General features: G+C 42.1%; 2 protein-coding genes and 1 long non-coding RNA gene across 4 annotated transcripts; 2 read left to right on the top strand and 1 right to left on the bottom strand.

Annotated features, from left to right (window-relative positions):
- The first annotated feature begins 154 nt into the window (after positions 1-154).
- Positions 155-5,619, top strand: stap2a (signal transducing adaptor family member 2a). The gene is made up of 11 exons (XM_008333778.3): positions 155-412; positions 2,917-2,988; positions 3,075-3,194; positions 3,300-3,356; positions 3,654-3,805; positions 3,990-4,121; positions 4,215-4,284; positions 4,573-4,675; positions 4,760-4,855; positions 5,102-5,227; positions 5,312-5,619. Exons 1-11 carry the CDS (start codon positions 305-307, stop codon positions 5,365-5,367), a joined length of 1,092 nt encoding a protein of 363 aa, XP_008332000.1. The 5' UTR covers positions 155-304; the 3' UTR covers positions 5,368-5,619.
- On the bottom strand, positions 3,683-5,278 carry LOC112488725 (uncharacterized). Its single transcript, XR_003053107.1, has 4 exons — positions 5,157-5,278; positions 4,534-4,647; positions 3,974-4,113; positions 3,683-3,783 (listed from the first exon to the last, which is right to left on the bottom strand). It is a non-coding gene; the product is annotated as an uncharacterized LOC112488725 (long non-coding RNA).
- Positions 5,620-7,301: 1,682 nt separating the features above from the next.
- On the top strand, positions 7,302-14,543 carry LOC103395927 (semaphorin-4E-like). Of its 2 annotated transcripts, XM_008333780.3 has the most exons (16): positions 7,362-7,564; positions 7,921-7,997; positions 9,478-9,800; positions 9,953-10,098; positions 10,377-10,439; positions 10,515-10,613; positions 10,701-10,800; positions 10,901-11,011; positions 11,558-11,709; positions 11,850-12,028; positions 12,137-12,293; positions 12,441-12,663; positions 12,748-12,863; positions 13,121-13,278; positions 13,373-13,425; positions 13,525-14,171. In XM_008333780.3, the coding sequence occupies exons 3-16, from the start codon at positions 9,692-9,694 to the stop codon at positions 14,169-14,171; spliced, it is 2,313 nt and encodes a 770-aa protein (XP_008332002.1). In that variant the 5' UTR covers positions 7,362-7,564; positions 7,921-7,997; positions 9,478-9,691. The 2 variants fall into 2 exon arrangements, with proteins under 2 accessions (XP_008332001.1, XP_008332002.1); XM_008333779.3 differs by lacking the exon at positions 7,921-7,997 and having other exon boundaries at positions 7,302-7,564; positions 13,525-14,543.
- Positions 14,544-14,698: the final 155 nt, after the last annotated feature.

The following is a 14,698-nucleotide window of genomic DNA, read 5'->3' on the forward strand; positions in this document are numbered from 1 at the left end:
AAAATGGTCTTGTTGTTTCAAAAAATACTATTTGGTCTGTTAAAATGATAATATAGAGAGAGTTGTCCCTATTGTTCTGAATGTTACCAACCCCGGTTTGAGATTTTATATTGTTTATTTTTGTTTATTGAACAAATATATAAATCCAAAATATACCCCAACGCCTGGGGGTTTGTTATAATCTGCACTCTGTGCAGCCAGCTGTTGGATTAGTGCCACGGGCTCTATCTCGTCGGAGGAAGGCGTGTCACTCCCACATTTCCCCGGATCCCCCTTTGTCCTCGGTGCCCAGCCAGCGACACTCATGGCGGCTGCACCCGTCAGACAGCGCTCCGGGACGGGAGGTTCCCGGCCGCAGATCCCGCCCTGTTATTATGAAGGATACCTGGAGAAAAGGGGCCCGAAAGAAAAGGTACGAACCACCGCTGCAGAGAGCGGGTCCTGTTGTTTCGGAACCGTACTATTGATGAATGTGTCCGTGCATGTCTGAGTGTGGGTGTGCAGCCCACACCGGCTGGACCCTCATTCCCATAGAGCTGTCAACTTCCTTATTGTGACAGAACAGTAGGGACTGGGCGAGGCTGCCGTTACCGCTGCTGCTGCTGCTGCTGCTGCTGCTGGTGGTGGTGGTGGTGGTGATTTTTTACCGAGCACAGAAGGCGGTTTGTGCAGGAATCGCGACGCGACAGTCGCGGAAAGAGACACGTTGTCAAAACGCTGCAGCTTATTTCAGTTCATTATCAGTGCTATTACTGTTACTACAGAGAGAGGCAGAAGGTCAACACCAGGTTTAATTATAATGAAATACTCCATCATCTGACTGGAGTATGTATGAGTGAGTAAGGTAGGAAATATAATGTAAAATCACTATTGAAATGCATTAAATCCATTTTCAGACCGTCTTTGAGGCGGTGTTTTGATTTGACAATGCACCAAATAATTGGCCGTCGAGCATTTATGGACCGTTTATAACAGTATTTTATTTATGGTTCATAATTATTTTAATGGTTTAAATATAGGTAATGTGCATTTTCTATTGTATTTAAAGTTGTGTCGGATCTGGCCGCCACGGCAGCAGTGATTAGTCGAATAATCATTCAGTCGCCGCTGACTAATGTTTAATGGGCTTTGTTCAGAGAAAGGTCAAGGTTCAGCTTTTCAATATGTCAGTACAGATTAATTACCAATACAAATAATTCAAATTAATTTAATAACTTCGTGAGTGCACACAGTGTATTATTATCTGTTGTATTGTACTTATTTTAAATGTATTTTACACCAAGAGTAAGTTGGGTTTTTCGTTCACCAAAGTATGATTAGTTGTATTTAGTAGCCCAGAATAAACCATGGTGTACTGGAGGAGCAGAGTTTTTATACATCTTTTATACATGTTGGATCATCATGTCTAAACTCCACTGTAGACAAACTCATAGATGAATAAATCAGTGAATAAAGGGATAGGTCATAGTTTAATGGGTGACTTTTTCTCACCCTGTTATAGGACTCTTCTTCTAAAGGCTCTGCACTAGCTGTGAGTGAAGTGATCATCAGTGACAGACACTGTTCCTTTGATCCAAACTTCCTGCAGATAGACAGAGTTTAACATTGACTTCAGATCAGATGGAGTTTTATCAACACACGGGAGTTGTTTTCATCTTTTGGCTCTGTCTCTGTCTCCTTCTTTTTCTTGTTCTACTTCTCCTTTTTCCTTCCTGGCACAAGGAGGGATAAGTCAAACAAATCTTTAATCAAACTACAATTTATTAATAAAACAATTAACAGTATTGAAATTAATAATTAATCTAATGGATTGCCTGAAGATAAATACTTCATAATACTGTGCAACTCCATACTTGGATGCTCTGTTAATACCAGTTATGTTAAAAAAAAAAAACGTTCCAAAAGGCTTAAATAAGGCTTCCAACTTTGCAAAAATTGACAATTATCTTGTCGTCAATAATTCTCTTTTAGATATTCCGGCTGAGGAGGCCGGGCCTCTTTATTGCCCCAGAGAGAAGCAGGCAGTCAAAGTGTTCTGACCTTTAATGAGAACTCTGAGGCTGTATTTCCTGAGCTGTCTCTCTTCTCACTGTTTTTGTCGTTGTCATTTCTGTGATGCAACATACCCCCTAATTATTTTTTATTAAAACAATATTACTAATTTGAATATAATTAGTGACATTGCAATCAAAATATATGTTAGAAATATGACGATTTCTTTTTTTTGGACAATATATTTCAGTCTTAGCATAAGGGCACTGTTAATATTTAATTTGTTGAGGGAAACAAATTGCCAAAAAGCAAAATTGAGGCTAAAAGATTTTATGATATGAAATCTTCTGATCTAAATTTAAAACATGTCTCACTTTAAAAAAAATCATTTTAATGGGACCAATTAGCTTAAAGCAAGGGTAAATAAATCAATAAAACAAAATAAAGTCTGTGTGATTGTAACAGTCTGATCACTATAAAAAAAAGGGAGCCACATGGACGTCCATTATCCCCCACTCTAATGTGATGCAGTCCTGTAACGTGAGCGTGTGCGGCTCAGGTGCAGGATTTGTCAATGATCCACGGTCACAGATTGACCACAGCTGAGACTCTCCATCTATCCGTCTCCTGGGACAGGAAACGGGAGAGCAATAAAAGGGGGTAAATTCCCATTACACAGATGTAGGAAAACCACCACAGGAAATGAGGTCCCCATTATTCGTTCATTCATTGATTCATTCATCTTTGTCCTCCATCTTGTCCTGGAGGAACCGGAGCTCGTCCCAACAGTTCAAACACAAAAGGAGGTCATAAACACTCTCTACTGGGAATCAAACCGTTGACCATCTTGCTGTAAGGCGTCAAAACTAACCACTGTGTCCTTTCCCCCTATCTTCCCGACATTTGTATTATGAATGGTACCAGGCTTCCCGGCGTTTGTGGACCAGTCTTCGTGGGAATTCTTTGTATTTCTTCAACAATACCAAGGACTCCCAGGTAAGTGTGGTACGCAGTGTGGGCATCTAGTGTGTGACCTGCTGTTCTGACACTAACACAGATGTATATTTATGTGTGGGTCACAGTACGTGGAGAAGCTGGACCTCAATGGATTTGTCTCCCTGAAGGACGACTGTAGTCGAGACAGAAACCTGGAGGCAGCCAGGCTCATCCTGCGCATGAAGGACGGGGAAATTAAACTCACAGTAATAAGACATGCACACAACATACACACTACAGCATATATATATATATTCATATATATATATATATATACACTGTAGTAGGCTGATTCCCTTTGTTAGTTCCAGGCACCGAACCTAGAATCCAGAGAGCTGTGGAAAGGTTTCCTCTACTCTGTCATCGATGTGAGTCGATGTTTGTCTAACATTAAATATTCTCTACCTGTAAAGGTCTTTCTGACTGTTGATGACACTCAGACACTGTACGTTACAGTCAACCACTCACACTACTCACAGTCACACAGCAGATGTATCCAAGGTGCTTTCATGACACGACCAAAATGTCATTCACACAGCCTCCGTCTCATCCAAGGACACATTGGCATGTACATCGTTACATCCTAGGATCGACTCTTCAGTCTTTAATGTCCTGCAGCCTGGTGTGCTTTTCAACGCTTGAGTCTGTCTTTGATTTATCCACAGCTCAACGTGCCCTCCTGTCTCACGCTGTTGCCGGGCCAACTGCAGATGCTGAAGGAGGTGGTGGACAAAGAAAGGTCCAGACGGAGAATCCGTACTCCGACGCGAGCTCCTCCTTCGCCACTGTCTGTGCCTTTAGTAGGGGAGATCCCAGCGTGAGTTGTGCTCTGTGTTTGAACCACAAATTGATAAAGAAAATGTTGCTGACGAAGTGAGTCAGACTGTGTCAGTGTGTTGGGGATTCCTTAGCAAACATTTTCTTTTAATTGTCTTGTCACAGCACACAGTGGGATTTTCAGTGAATTTTCCACATTAATAATTACCATTTTGTGTTCGCAGCTGCTTTCGTCCAGTGTCTAGAACAGAAGCTGAAACTCTGCTGGAGAGACACCCAGACTGTGGCAACATGTTGCTTCGTCCTGGAAGAGACGGGTGTTCACTGGCTGTCACCACACGACAAGACCTGAATGGGTGAATAAGAATCTGAGGGACATCCTGATCATCATACCTGTGGTTTTTACTCCAACTCTAAACCACTGTACTTTCTATTTCATTTGGTTCTAGGTCTGTGTTTCGACATTATCGTGTGACACAGAGGGACCAAGGTGGTTATGTCATCGACGTAGAGAACCCTGTAAGTGTACACAACAACTGCTAGCTTCTTCTTTGAGATTTCAGTATAATTTTAACTAGGGATGTCTGATGTTAACTTTTTGCCAATATCCGAACACTTTATTTGCAATTTTGATATCAATTGATGCCGATGTATGCAGTCGTTTGGATTAAATGGAGAGGACACATTTTAATGTGTGCTGTGTCACAATGACAATACCATGCACAATACTAATAAAAGTTTCAGGTTGTATCGGGTTGGCCGACATACCTAAATTTATAGATATACTGTTGTGTTTCTCTTTGCCAGATTCCCTGTGCGACCCTCCATGATGTCATCGATGCCTTGGTGGAGAAGACGGCAGGAACTCTCCAACCCTTCCTTCTGGAGGAGCCGTACGAAGAGAACATAAGTGAGTCGAGCATGACCTCTGTCTAACCTGCTGCATGTCAACGTGTCAATCTGTATAACCATGTTTTTCTTCTTCTGTTATCAGCATATGTATCTGCTAATGATGAAAATGGAGAAAGGATCCTCCACACTGCCCCCACCAGTCCACTTCCTAAAGCTCCAGCCCTGCCACCAAAACAAGGTTTTTTTACCATAAAGCAATAACATATAACATATAAATAATAAATTTATACCAGTGGCTAGCCAACTTGCTAACTGTTAACATGGCCCAATTCCTACAGATTAAAAGCAAACGTATTGCCAGGAAACCAATAATGTAGTCCACTTTACTACTTTACGACATGGACAGCATCCCGTTTTTAAAATGTCCAATTGTTCAACTGTTTCCCTGACATGCAGCAACTGCAATCACTGTTGTCTGTTTCAGAGCGTTGGTCCAGTCCTCTGACCAGGTCACCTGCCCCAGACCGACGTATTCTGACCTCCTCAGTGCCGGCCTCGCCCACCAACCCGATGAGACGACTCATTCTCTCTCCTTCTCCTCTTGCACACAGTGAGTAGATGTCGCTGTAACTCTCTCTGCAGCTGTTGTCCAACAGTTGCCTCAGCTCAAAGTGCATCTTCTGTTTGTCCACAGCTCTCAATGAAGAACTGAAAATGAAGCTAGAGAAGAGACGAGCCAGTCAGGAGTGAATTTGTTTGATAGGAACATCCTGTTTTGCAGCTTACCCGATCTTCAGTGCCAAACACCGCCTCATTGCAGCAGCGACCCATCCTGTGCCTTTTAGGTGGACAGACAACCAAACCCAACACTTCCTGTTTAATGTGTGCAAATGATTGTTTACAAACTGTGTAAAAATGTTGCCTCCTGACACATGATTTTCCTTCAGGACAGAACGCACAAGAAGTGACAGCTGGCAGCTTAAACCTAAAATGAAAAAAAAAACAAAACACATTGACATAAACACTGGACCACCAGCTGAGCTGAATGTTTTTCCTGTCTGAGCCCATGTTCGTTCCTGAGCTGCTGATGTTACTGATCCTGCTGAGATACTTTAGCCTGTCTGAAAGTAAAATAAACCGAGCACGCTCAGGTTTAAGCTCAGTGAACCTCCTCCTTCACCGTAAAAAAAAAAGAGAGAAAATAACTGAAAACAGTTGAGCTGCAAAACAAACTGAAACCTGCACAATCTCAGCCTGCTGCTCTGAGTGTTATTGTGATTGAGTACCGACCATGAACATTTTGTGGATTGTGTGACACTGCTGTGGTTAATTTCAAACCTTATTCTCTTTCTTTCTTATTCTCTGTTACATTACGTGTGTACTACTATATGGTGCTACTACTCCCCGGTGCTCAGACCTGCTGCATGGAAACGCCCATGTTCCACTTCTACTGTATATAAGGGTGCCCTCTAGTGGAATGACTGCCAATTGAAAGGACTCACCCTCCTCATAAACAGTCTTTGCAGTATTACACCGAGACTATCTACCCTACCCTGTCTGAACCTTTGACATGATGAGTCTGTTCTTGCTCATATGAAGTGTCTGAGTTTTAGTGACGAAATGTGATGCAGTGATTCATGTTTTCTTGTTCATGTATGTTTGTACAGCATTTGACGTGTCAACTGGTGATTTCCCAACAGTATTTGTTTGATACTGGAAACAATACATTTTTTCCATGACTTTCTTTTGTTTTTCTTTCCGTTTTTTAAATTTTCTTAAAACAGGGTGAGAAAAATGGACTGAATAAAATTGTAAAAAATTCAGTCCTTTAATAGACTACCGCTCTTTTCAGATGATGGAAGTTTAGCTTGTTTATATTCATAAAACAGACTCAGAGGCTTTCTTTACACACTCTTAATTAAACACAACATATTTCCTTATTAACCTTCCTCAACCCTCCCAACACACCTCAAAGGCGCCGTCTTGTGGCTACATCTGCTATCGCACTTTACTTCTATACATACCTAATTCACCTGCCTAACAGCAAGTAAATTGACAAACTATATGCACACACTTCAGTATGGTCACCATATCGGTGTGTCCGTGGCTTGTCTTTCCCATAATCTGCGCGTAGTGTATCATAGTGTGTCATTTTTATAAAAATAAATCGGCCCCAAGTAGTAAAACTATTGAGCCACAGGGTGGCGCCACGCAGAACTCTTTACTATTAAAAGGGGTTTCCGTAGGTGAATTATTGGGCGGTGCCAGACAAAGATCCGCCCCGAGCACATCAAACTGACATGGTTTACGCCGACCTTGTATTCAAACAAACCTACTGTCTATTTCTGCTTGGTCCTATATTATACCCTGTACGGTAAATTTGCTACTCGCGCCCGGACGGACACATATCTGGTTTTCAAAATATATCTTAAGTACTAAGTATGACTATTTTTGCATACGGAATATAGTTTTTAAAATAATGAATATAATAAACAAACGTAGTATGTGTGATAAATAATAATAATAATAATCACAGTAGTCGTTTTCATATTTTGTGTTTATTCTTTATATTTTTAACTAACAAAAATGAATGGTAACGGTTTTAAAGCTTAAAGTTAGAATTTTATTTTGAAACCGGATGTGTGGCATCTGAGCTCAAGCTTGGAGTTTCAGTGCGTTTACCGTAACACTTACGGTGCGAGAGCACTCTAAATTGAGCGTCGGTTGCACTGACTCAGAGAAACAATCTAATCTAGTCGGTGCAGTTTCAGACCAGAGTCACCTTTGTGTCGATTTTATTTCACTGCTGGAGGATTTAACAGTTCAATGACCTAGTTTCGCAAACAGCAACCTGCTGGAAGTGATTCATTAATTGCGCTCAAGCCATTGTTTGGACTGCATTTTAAATGAAGGTGTCCTCGGCGATGGGTGTGTCGGTGCACGGCAGGTAAGTGATTGACTGTTGACGCTTGAAGAGCTAAAGTTTGAATTTCTAAAGAAATAGTAAACGCTTTCAGTTCTCATTTGCACGAAGGCGTCGAGATAACGTTGGTGCACTTAAAATTGCCTACAGTACATTTATTGACAATGACGTCCACTCTTAATGAAAACATGGCTACTAAAATGATTTGAATCTAGTAACAGTAAGCAAACATAACCTTCACCTGCTTAAGTTAATATTTTCTTAATTATGTTCTTGTAAGACCGTCTTTTTCTCTATCAGTATAGTTAATGTTTGCAGCTCTGTCGAGGAGTTGAACCAGGTGTGGTTACGTTTTGCTGTGGTGCTTTGCTTTTCTTTAGGTTTTAATGTCTTCAGTGACGTTCACCCTAAAACCTACAGTTGGTTGTACTATTGTTACTGTAACATTCTACACAAGGTGAGGTGATAGAATGTTTAACACAATTTCTTCACAATTCTGATGTTCAGTGTAATTTGACCATGTTTACATCCTTAAGTTCATTTAGGTAATGCCATGTGATCAGATGATTTGCACTAAAAAGCAGTTTTACAGTGTTCCTAATGAAGTGGCCTGTTAGAGCATGTCAGTACTTCACAAAGTTTATAAGATATCCTGTCTATACCTTTGAGTTAAAGGACCTTTTTTTTTAGTTTAAACATAGTTCTGTTATATCTATGACATTGATGGATCACTAATGTGCACAAAAGTCAGCCTTCAGCATGGTTTGTGGCCGATCCTTAGTTTAGAATAAAAAAAGTGGGTTTGAAATAGGGTTAGGATTATATATCAACAAAGACGTCCTTGGGTATTAATAAGACTAGGGGGTGAGTGGGTGAGATTGTTAGTTTTGAGTAAATGGCTGCAGGGCCAAAAATGTGAAACATGTTATTAGGGCAGCATTCTCTGACAAGCTGGAGCTCATCGATGTTACACAGCACACACCTCTGTTAGGAAAGAACAGGCTCTACAAACACACCCACTCTGTAGCCTCTACTTACACACACTATTGTAAACATCAAGTACAGTTTTCATCAACATTTTCTGATTACTGTACCCTGAGGTGGATACTTGGACTCAGTACTGTAATAATCCAAGTGCATTCTTTAAAGTTGGACTGCATTCTGTGCACTTGTGTTGCGTTTAAAAGTGGTGTCCAAATGTTTTTCAGGTTAAGAAGTTAAGCAATAGAAAGATCCAAGAAATGATCTGAAACACCCTTAAAGCAAACCAAAAGAATAATTTATGTTTATTAATGATCAGTTACAAAAAGAGCAATTATCTACATCAAATTAATTAAAGACTCTTCATGAGCCCCTGAGCCAGATTTTGGACATATTTGATATAAGCATGCTAAATCAAAGATAAAATCTGTAGAAACAGGAAGTGCTGATGACTGCAGCACAGTAACCACAGTAGAAGGACAGCTGACAGTAGATGTTCTGGTCTGGTCTTTGAAGCAGGACGTGCTGTGAGACCATTCCAAGCAGAAAGCCTTTAGCTCGCTGCTCATCAGCAGCAGACTTTGGCAGTCTCTCTCTGTGCGTGTCTTTGTGTGCCTGTGTTTGGTGCTGCAGGAGTGCTAAGGTCGACATCGCTGCACCCTGCTGAATGCCTTTCATGGCCCTGCATTAACATCACTATGGCACTGACAGAATTACTGCCGTGCTGACTTTAGATCGCACTGCCCTTTCTGGCTGACTCCCTACCTTTTTGTGAAATACATGTTTTTTTTCCTTTGTTTGTCCTCATTGACATTTTAGGCACATTTTTTAAAAAGTCACCTTATGCGTGTGTTTTTGTTTTTTTTTTGTTACCGTATCTTTCCTTAACATGTTGTAACATTTTTGTCGGACTTTTGGCGGGCTGATTGTGTTTCTTCTCCAACCTTGTCTTTCAGCCCTCCCCAGCTTTGTTTCTTTGCTGTGTGCCATCTATCTCACCATGGACAGCCTGCTGAGCGAGGCCAATAAAGGGGCCGGGCTGTTTAGCCAGCACAAACCTCATCACATCATAGATGCCGCTCGCCGCCTTTACCCTCTATGACCGACTCTTAGTGACACAATAAAAGCCTTTATTCCTTAAACTTGAAAAAAAAAAACCCCACAGGAGCCATGTATCTGCTCATCTGCCTCGGTATCTTCTGGTTCTTCCCTTTAACCTTGGCACTGGAAGAAGATTCTCCACTAGACTGCGTCCCACGGAAGTCCGTCTCCTATCAGGGTGAGTGTTTCTGCCTCTGTGTAACAGCTCTTAATTGTGCAACAGGTCGTGTGGGCACACACACTTGGACCTGACTCATTAGGTGGTTCTAAACTGGGTGTGTTGCTGCTAAATAATTAACCTTTTTTTTTTCTTTTTCATTCGATTTTCAGAGGTCAACCCTCATCTGTTTCATGAGGAGGGGGTGTTTAATTACTCCACGATGCTGCTCAGAGAAGATCTGGATTTGCTGGTCCTGGGGGCCAGAGAGGCAGTGTATGCACTGGACCTCAAGGACATCTCCAAGAAACATGCTTCAGTGAGTCAGCGTTCAGTAGAACTGAGCACCTTTGAAATACATTTATATTATTCATCTTTTATATTTGTTTTTGGCAGTGTTACCCCACCAGTGTTTTAATAGACTTTTTGAATTTGACATGGAACAGCTTACATATGTAGACCAAACAAATTTGGTCCAGGACCTAAAACTGGTCCACATAATAATTTATCAGAATTGACTTCTAGTGTTACGTTTGTGTGCATCATGTAGGTCTAAATATGCAAAATGTCAAACTGCACTCCCTGTCACTCTCTCAGGTGAAATGGGAGGTAACAGAGAAGCAGAAAACAGAGTGTCAGAACAAAGGAAAGGATCCTGAGGTGAGTCTCTCTTCAGATACTAATCTAAAGAGGCTGTACCTGAGGCGTCATTGTGTTTGTGCACTGCTTTCACAGTTGGATTGCAAAAACTACATCAGAATTTTGCACAAGATGGATGATGACAGGATGTACGTTTGCGGAACTAATGCCTTTGACCCAGAGTGTGACTACATGGTAAGACACAATAAGAGATTTAATTTATTCTGTATAAATCATAGTTATGTTTATCTAATTGTGGGATGTCTGTGTCTGTGACTACAGTCCTACTCTAATGGAAAGCTGACTCTGGAAAATAAAGCACAGGATGGAAAAGGAAAGTGTCCATTTGATCCAGAGCAGAGATATGCCTCCATCATGGATGGTGTGTGTGTGTGTGTGTGTGTAGCTGTAACCAAACAGGCTGACTGGAAGTACACACCTCATTTATTATGTCTCAATTTTTTCTTGTCTGTTCCCACCAGATAAGAACTTGTACTCAGCCACGTCCATGAACTTTCTGGGCTCCGAACCTGTCTTGATGCGCAGCTCTCCTGTTTCCATTCGCACTGAGTTCAAGAGCTCGTGGCTCAACGGTAACATGTTTGTAATCGCTGTTTAAACGCTAACCATGATGACAAACGGGTAGAAGGTATGAGATTTCTCAATTCTCAAAGGCAGCATGTGGTATCTGGTGTAAGATCCCACATGCAGACTTTCACAAGTACAGCTTGTATCATTCTTTGGTATTTCTTCACCCTCACCACTGGAGAGATGCATTTACACAAAACATCCTCATACTCTATCATTGTAAGCTAATTTAATAAAATACCAAAAGACCACTAAGATTAATTTTTAAAAATGTGTGGAAAAAACCTTTGGACTCACCATTACATGTACATTGAAATGTACATGTAACAAAAACAACAACTAGTTATGGTGAAGTGTTGACTGTAAAGACTGACCTAAAGAACCCTACGGCCTCCAGAGCTGACTCCAAGGGTAACTGTCCGGAACCAGGGTCAAAGTTGCACCAATGTCTGAAGTAATCTGGACGTTGTTTTATCTCTGTGATGACTCCTATTGTTCTGTCATGAACTGCTTCAAGAGTCGAGGTTTCTGTTTGTGTTTTCCTACCACAGAGCCCAGCTTTGTTTCTATGGCTCAGATGCCAGAGAGTGAAAACAATGAGGCGGGAGACGACGACAAGGTCTACCTGTTCTTCAGTGAGAAGGCCGTAGAGTGCGACTGCTTCAACAAAATCGTTGTGTCCCGTGTAGCCCGTGTCTGCAAGGTGATAAAAAGCGTGACTTTATTTTTATCCCTGCCTCCATTCACAACAATAGCACATAAACAGTGGTTTCCATGGCAGGCTCTTTTCCGTCATTTTAAAGGGATTCGTTTCTCCTGTGTTGCGGTATCTGTGTCCCACAGGGAGATCTTGGAGGTCAGAGGACTTTGCAAAAGAAGTGGACATCCTTCCTGAAGGCCAGATTGGACTGTCCGGTGCTGGAGGCTCAGCTGCCGTATATTATCCAGGACACTTACCTTTGGTGTGACCCCCAGCAGCACTGGAAGAACTGTATATTCTATGCCATCTTCACGCCGCAATCGTATGTTTGAATTGAATGTGTAGAGGAAGGGAAGTAAAGGGGGGGGTCCCTCCTTTTTTTATTGGTCTGTGGCCCACATTCTTCTGTGTGTGTGTACGTATGTTTCAGGGACACATCCGATCTGTCTGCTGTGTGTGCGTACCGTGTGTCTGACATCAGCAGAGTATTTGCGGAGGGCAAGTACAAGACCCCGATCCATGTAGAAACCTCCTTTGTTAAGTGGGTGATGTATAGTGGAGATGTCCCGTTCCCTCGGCCTGGAGCTGTGAGTCTGTCCACCACTCAGTGTGTGTGGCATAAAAACAAATCAAAACCTCAAAGACGTCTTTTTCTTTAGCGGTGACCCAGCTGCTTTTGTCCTGCGACTTTATTGTTCCTCCTTTTCTCCCTCCTCGACCTCTTCTATTATCAGTGCATCAACAATGAGGCCCGTAATGCGGGTATAACTCAGACGCTGGACCTCCCAGACAAGACTCTTCAATTTGTCAAAGATAGTCCTCTCATGGACCCGGCCATCCAGCCAATAGGAGAGAAGCCCCTGCTGGTGCGCAGGCGAGTAACGTTTACTCGCATCGCAGTGGACCGAATGCAGGCAGCAGATGGCGAGAAGTATCACGTGATGTTTATAGGCACGGGTGTGTGTTTAAGGTCACCCCATCTAGTTATCACACGTTGCTGTCACTCATAAACCTATTAATATATTTTTTTTTCTTGAAAAGCTGAAGGTACCATGCTGAAAGCAGTGAACTACGATGGAGAGATGTTTATCGTCGAGGAAATGGAACTTTTCCAACAACAGGAGCCGGTCAAAATTCTGAAATTTTCTAATGTCACGGTAAGTTGAAATCTATGCTCAAAATATCATTAGTATTGGTGGTATTTGTGGTTTAGTATTTTAATAATGTAAAATATGTGAGGTGGTTCAGTTCTAAGGAACCATTTGTTGTTAGCACAGGATGTGGAACAAACAATGTTTCTAACCTCAAACAACACAGCTTCATTTAAATTTAAAAAATGACTGATAGTCACTCAAGTATAAGTTAATGACCACTTTGTTGTGTGTTGTGTGTCTGTGTGATCAAACTTGTACAGCGTGAACTGTATGCTGGGTCCAACTCTGGAGCAGCACAGATACCACTGGCCAACTGTGCGAGGTCCTCAACCTGTATGGACTGTGTTTTAGCCAGAGACCCATACTGTGGCTGGGACAAGGTGGTCGGGAAATGTGTCGCACTTTTAGATTCACAAAGGTAAATATTTTTCACTTGCAGCAATCGTAAATCTGAAATCGGTTCTAGACGGGGTTCATTTTAATGTCTGTGTATTATTTTTGTTCTGTTTCAGAGAGTTAATTCAAAGTGTGAAAGATGGAAATGCTTCTCTTTGCCCCAAAGCAGGTAAGAAATACGTACATCACACCATTCAGTAGGATGTATGTATGTACAAGGGAATGAAAAATCAGAATCCATCATAAATAATCAAATTACTCTTTCCAGATCCTATTAAACGACAAGATCGGTCCATCTGGCCTGGAGGCAACCTGAAGCTGAGCTGTCCTAGACCTTCAAACCTGGCATCAACCAGCTGGGAGTGGGACAACCGTCTGTTGATCCCCTCGGACCGACTTCAGTGGCTGAAAGACGGGCTGCTCATCCTCAATGCGTCGCACAGCGATGGCGGTCTGTACCGCTGCCTGTCTGTGGAGCACTCAAAAGCGGGCAAGTACACAAACACAGTGGCCGAGTACCAGCTGAAAATAGGCACAGGCTCAGGCAGGGACGGTCAGATAGTGTTTCCACAGGCTCAGAAGGACGGCCCCTCTGTAACTGGGCTGCAGGTGGTGGTAGCTCTCCTGGTCATTTCTCTGGTTGCCCTTCTGGTTTGGAATTTCTACAAAGGTCATCTGCCTCTTCCCTGGAAGTGTGGGAAAAAGAACAGCAGAAAATCTCCCGAGTATGAAGAGGAGATGGGCGTGAACTGCAGTGAGAGGCCTACACCGGCCGAGGACAAGCTCCTGTCACCTGCACCCGACAGCAGCAGCAGTAACAATAACCACAGAGGAGGGGAGGCCGGGGAGGAGAACGATCCCCCAGACGTGAACCAGCATTCTCTGCAGTACATCGATGACGAGTCGGAAATTTGAAAACGTGCCAATAGGCACGGTTTAACTCCGAGGCAACCTGGGAAAAACTCTGTGCATAAACCCAGTGTGCACCAGCTCAGTTGGAATGAGACTTTTGTGTCGACGAAAACCTCACCTTGAGAGACTGAGATGCCAAAAGATTAACTGGACTCTGCGCAAGTACGAGACATACTTGAAATTCAGTTTTTTATGCAGTCTTATGCAAATGTTGTGGACTTTTGTTTATCGTTCTCTACTTTTTAACATTTTTTACATTTTTGTAATAATAGATTGAAAAAGAAATGCACAAAATAAGAATTTGAGCCAATTTATTTTTTGTAACCATTAGCTGTAAAACTTTTCTTCTCTTGTATTAAACATCTTTTCTACCCAGTCTGTGTTTCAGTGTATTCAGATCCAGCTGTGGTTTACTGCTTCCACCACGAGACGTGACATGTCAGGAATGCAAAGACCAGAGATGTAAGTGTATGCATGTGTGTGTGAGTGACAATTCAAAATCAATGATGCAATTGTCAAAGTATTTCAAT

The sequence above is a fragment of the Cynoglossus semilaevis genome, chromosome 20 (assembly GCF_000523025.1).
Source record: "Cynoglossus semilaevis isolate Cse_v1.0 chromosome 20, Cse_v1.0, whole genome shotgun sequence".
NCBI classification, from domain to species: Eukaryota; Metazoa; Chordata; class Actinopteri; order Pleuronectiformes; family Cynoglossidae; genus Cynoglossus; species Cynoglossus semilaevis.

Excerpts from the sequence above, each read along its gene's own strand:
- stap2a (XM_008333778.3), top strand. The coding sequence starts at position 305 with ATGGCGGCTGCACCCGTCAGACAGCGCTCCGGGACGGGAGGTTCCCGG. Across the intron at positions 3,357-3,653 it reads TCCTCTACTCTGTCATCGAT|CTCAACGTGCCCTCCTGTCT; the intron begins GTGAGTCGATGT and ends ATTTATCCACAG. Across the intron at positions 4,856-5,101 it reads AGCCCTGCCACCAAAACAAG|AGCGTTGGTCCAGTCCTCTG; the intron begins GTTTTTTTACCA and ends TGTCTGTTTCAG.
- LOC103395927 (XM_008333779.3), top strand. The coding sequence starts at position 9,692 with ATGTATCTGCTCATCTGCCTCGGTATCTTCTGGTTCTTCCCTTTAACC. Across the intron at positions 10,614-10,700 it reads ACCCAGAGTGTGACTACATG|TCCTACTCTAATGGAAAGCT; the intron begins GTAAGACACAAT and ends CTGTGACTACAG. Across the intron at positions 13,426-13,524 it reads TTCTCTTTGCCCCAAAGCAG|ATCCTATTAAACGACAAGAT; the intron begins GTAAGAAATACG and ends TACTCTTTCCAG.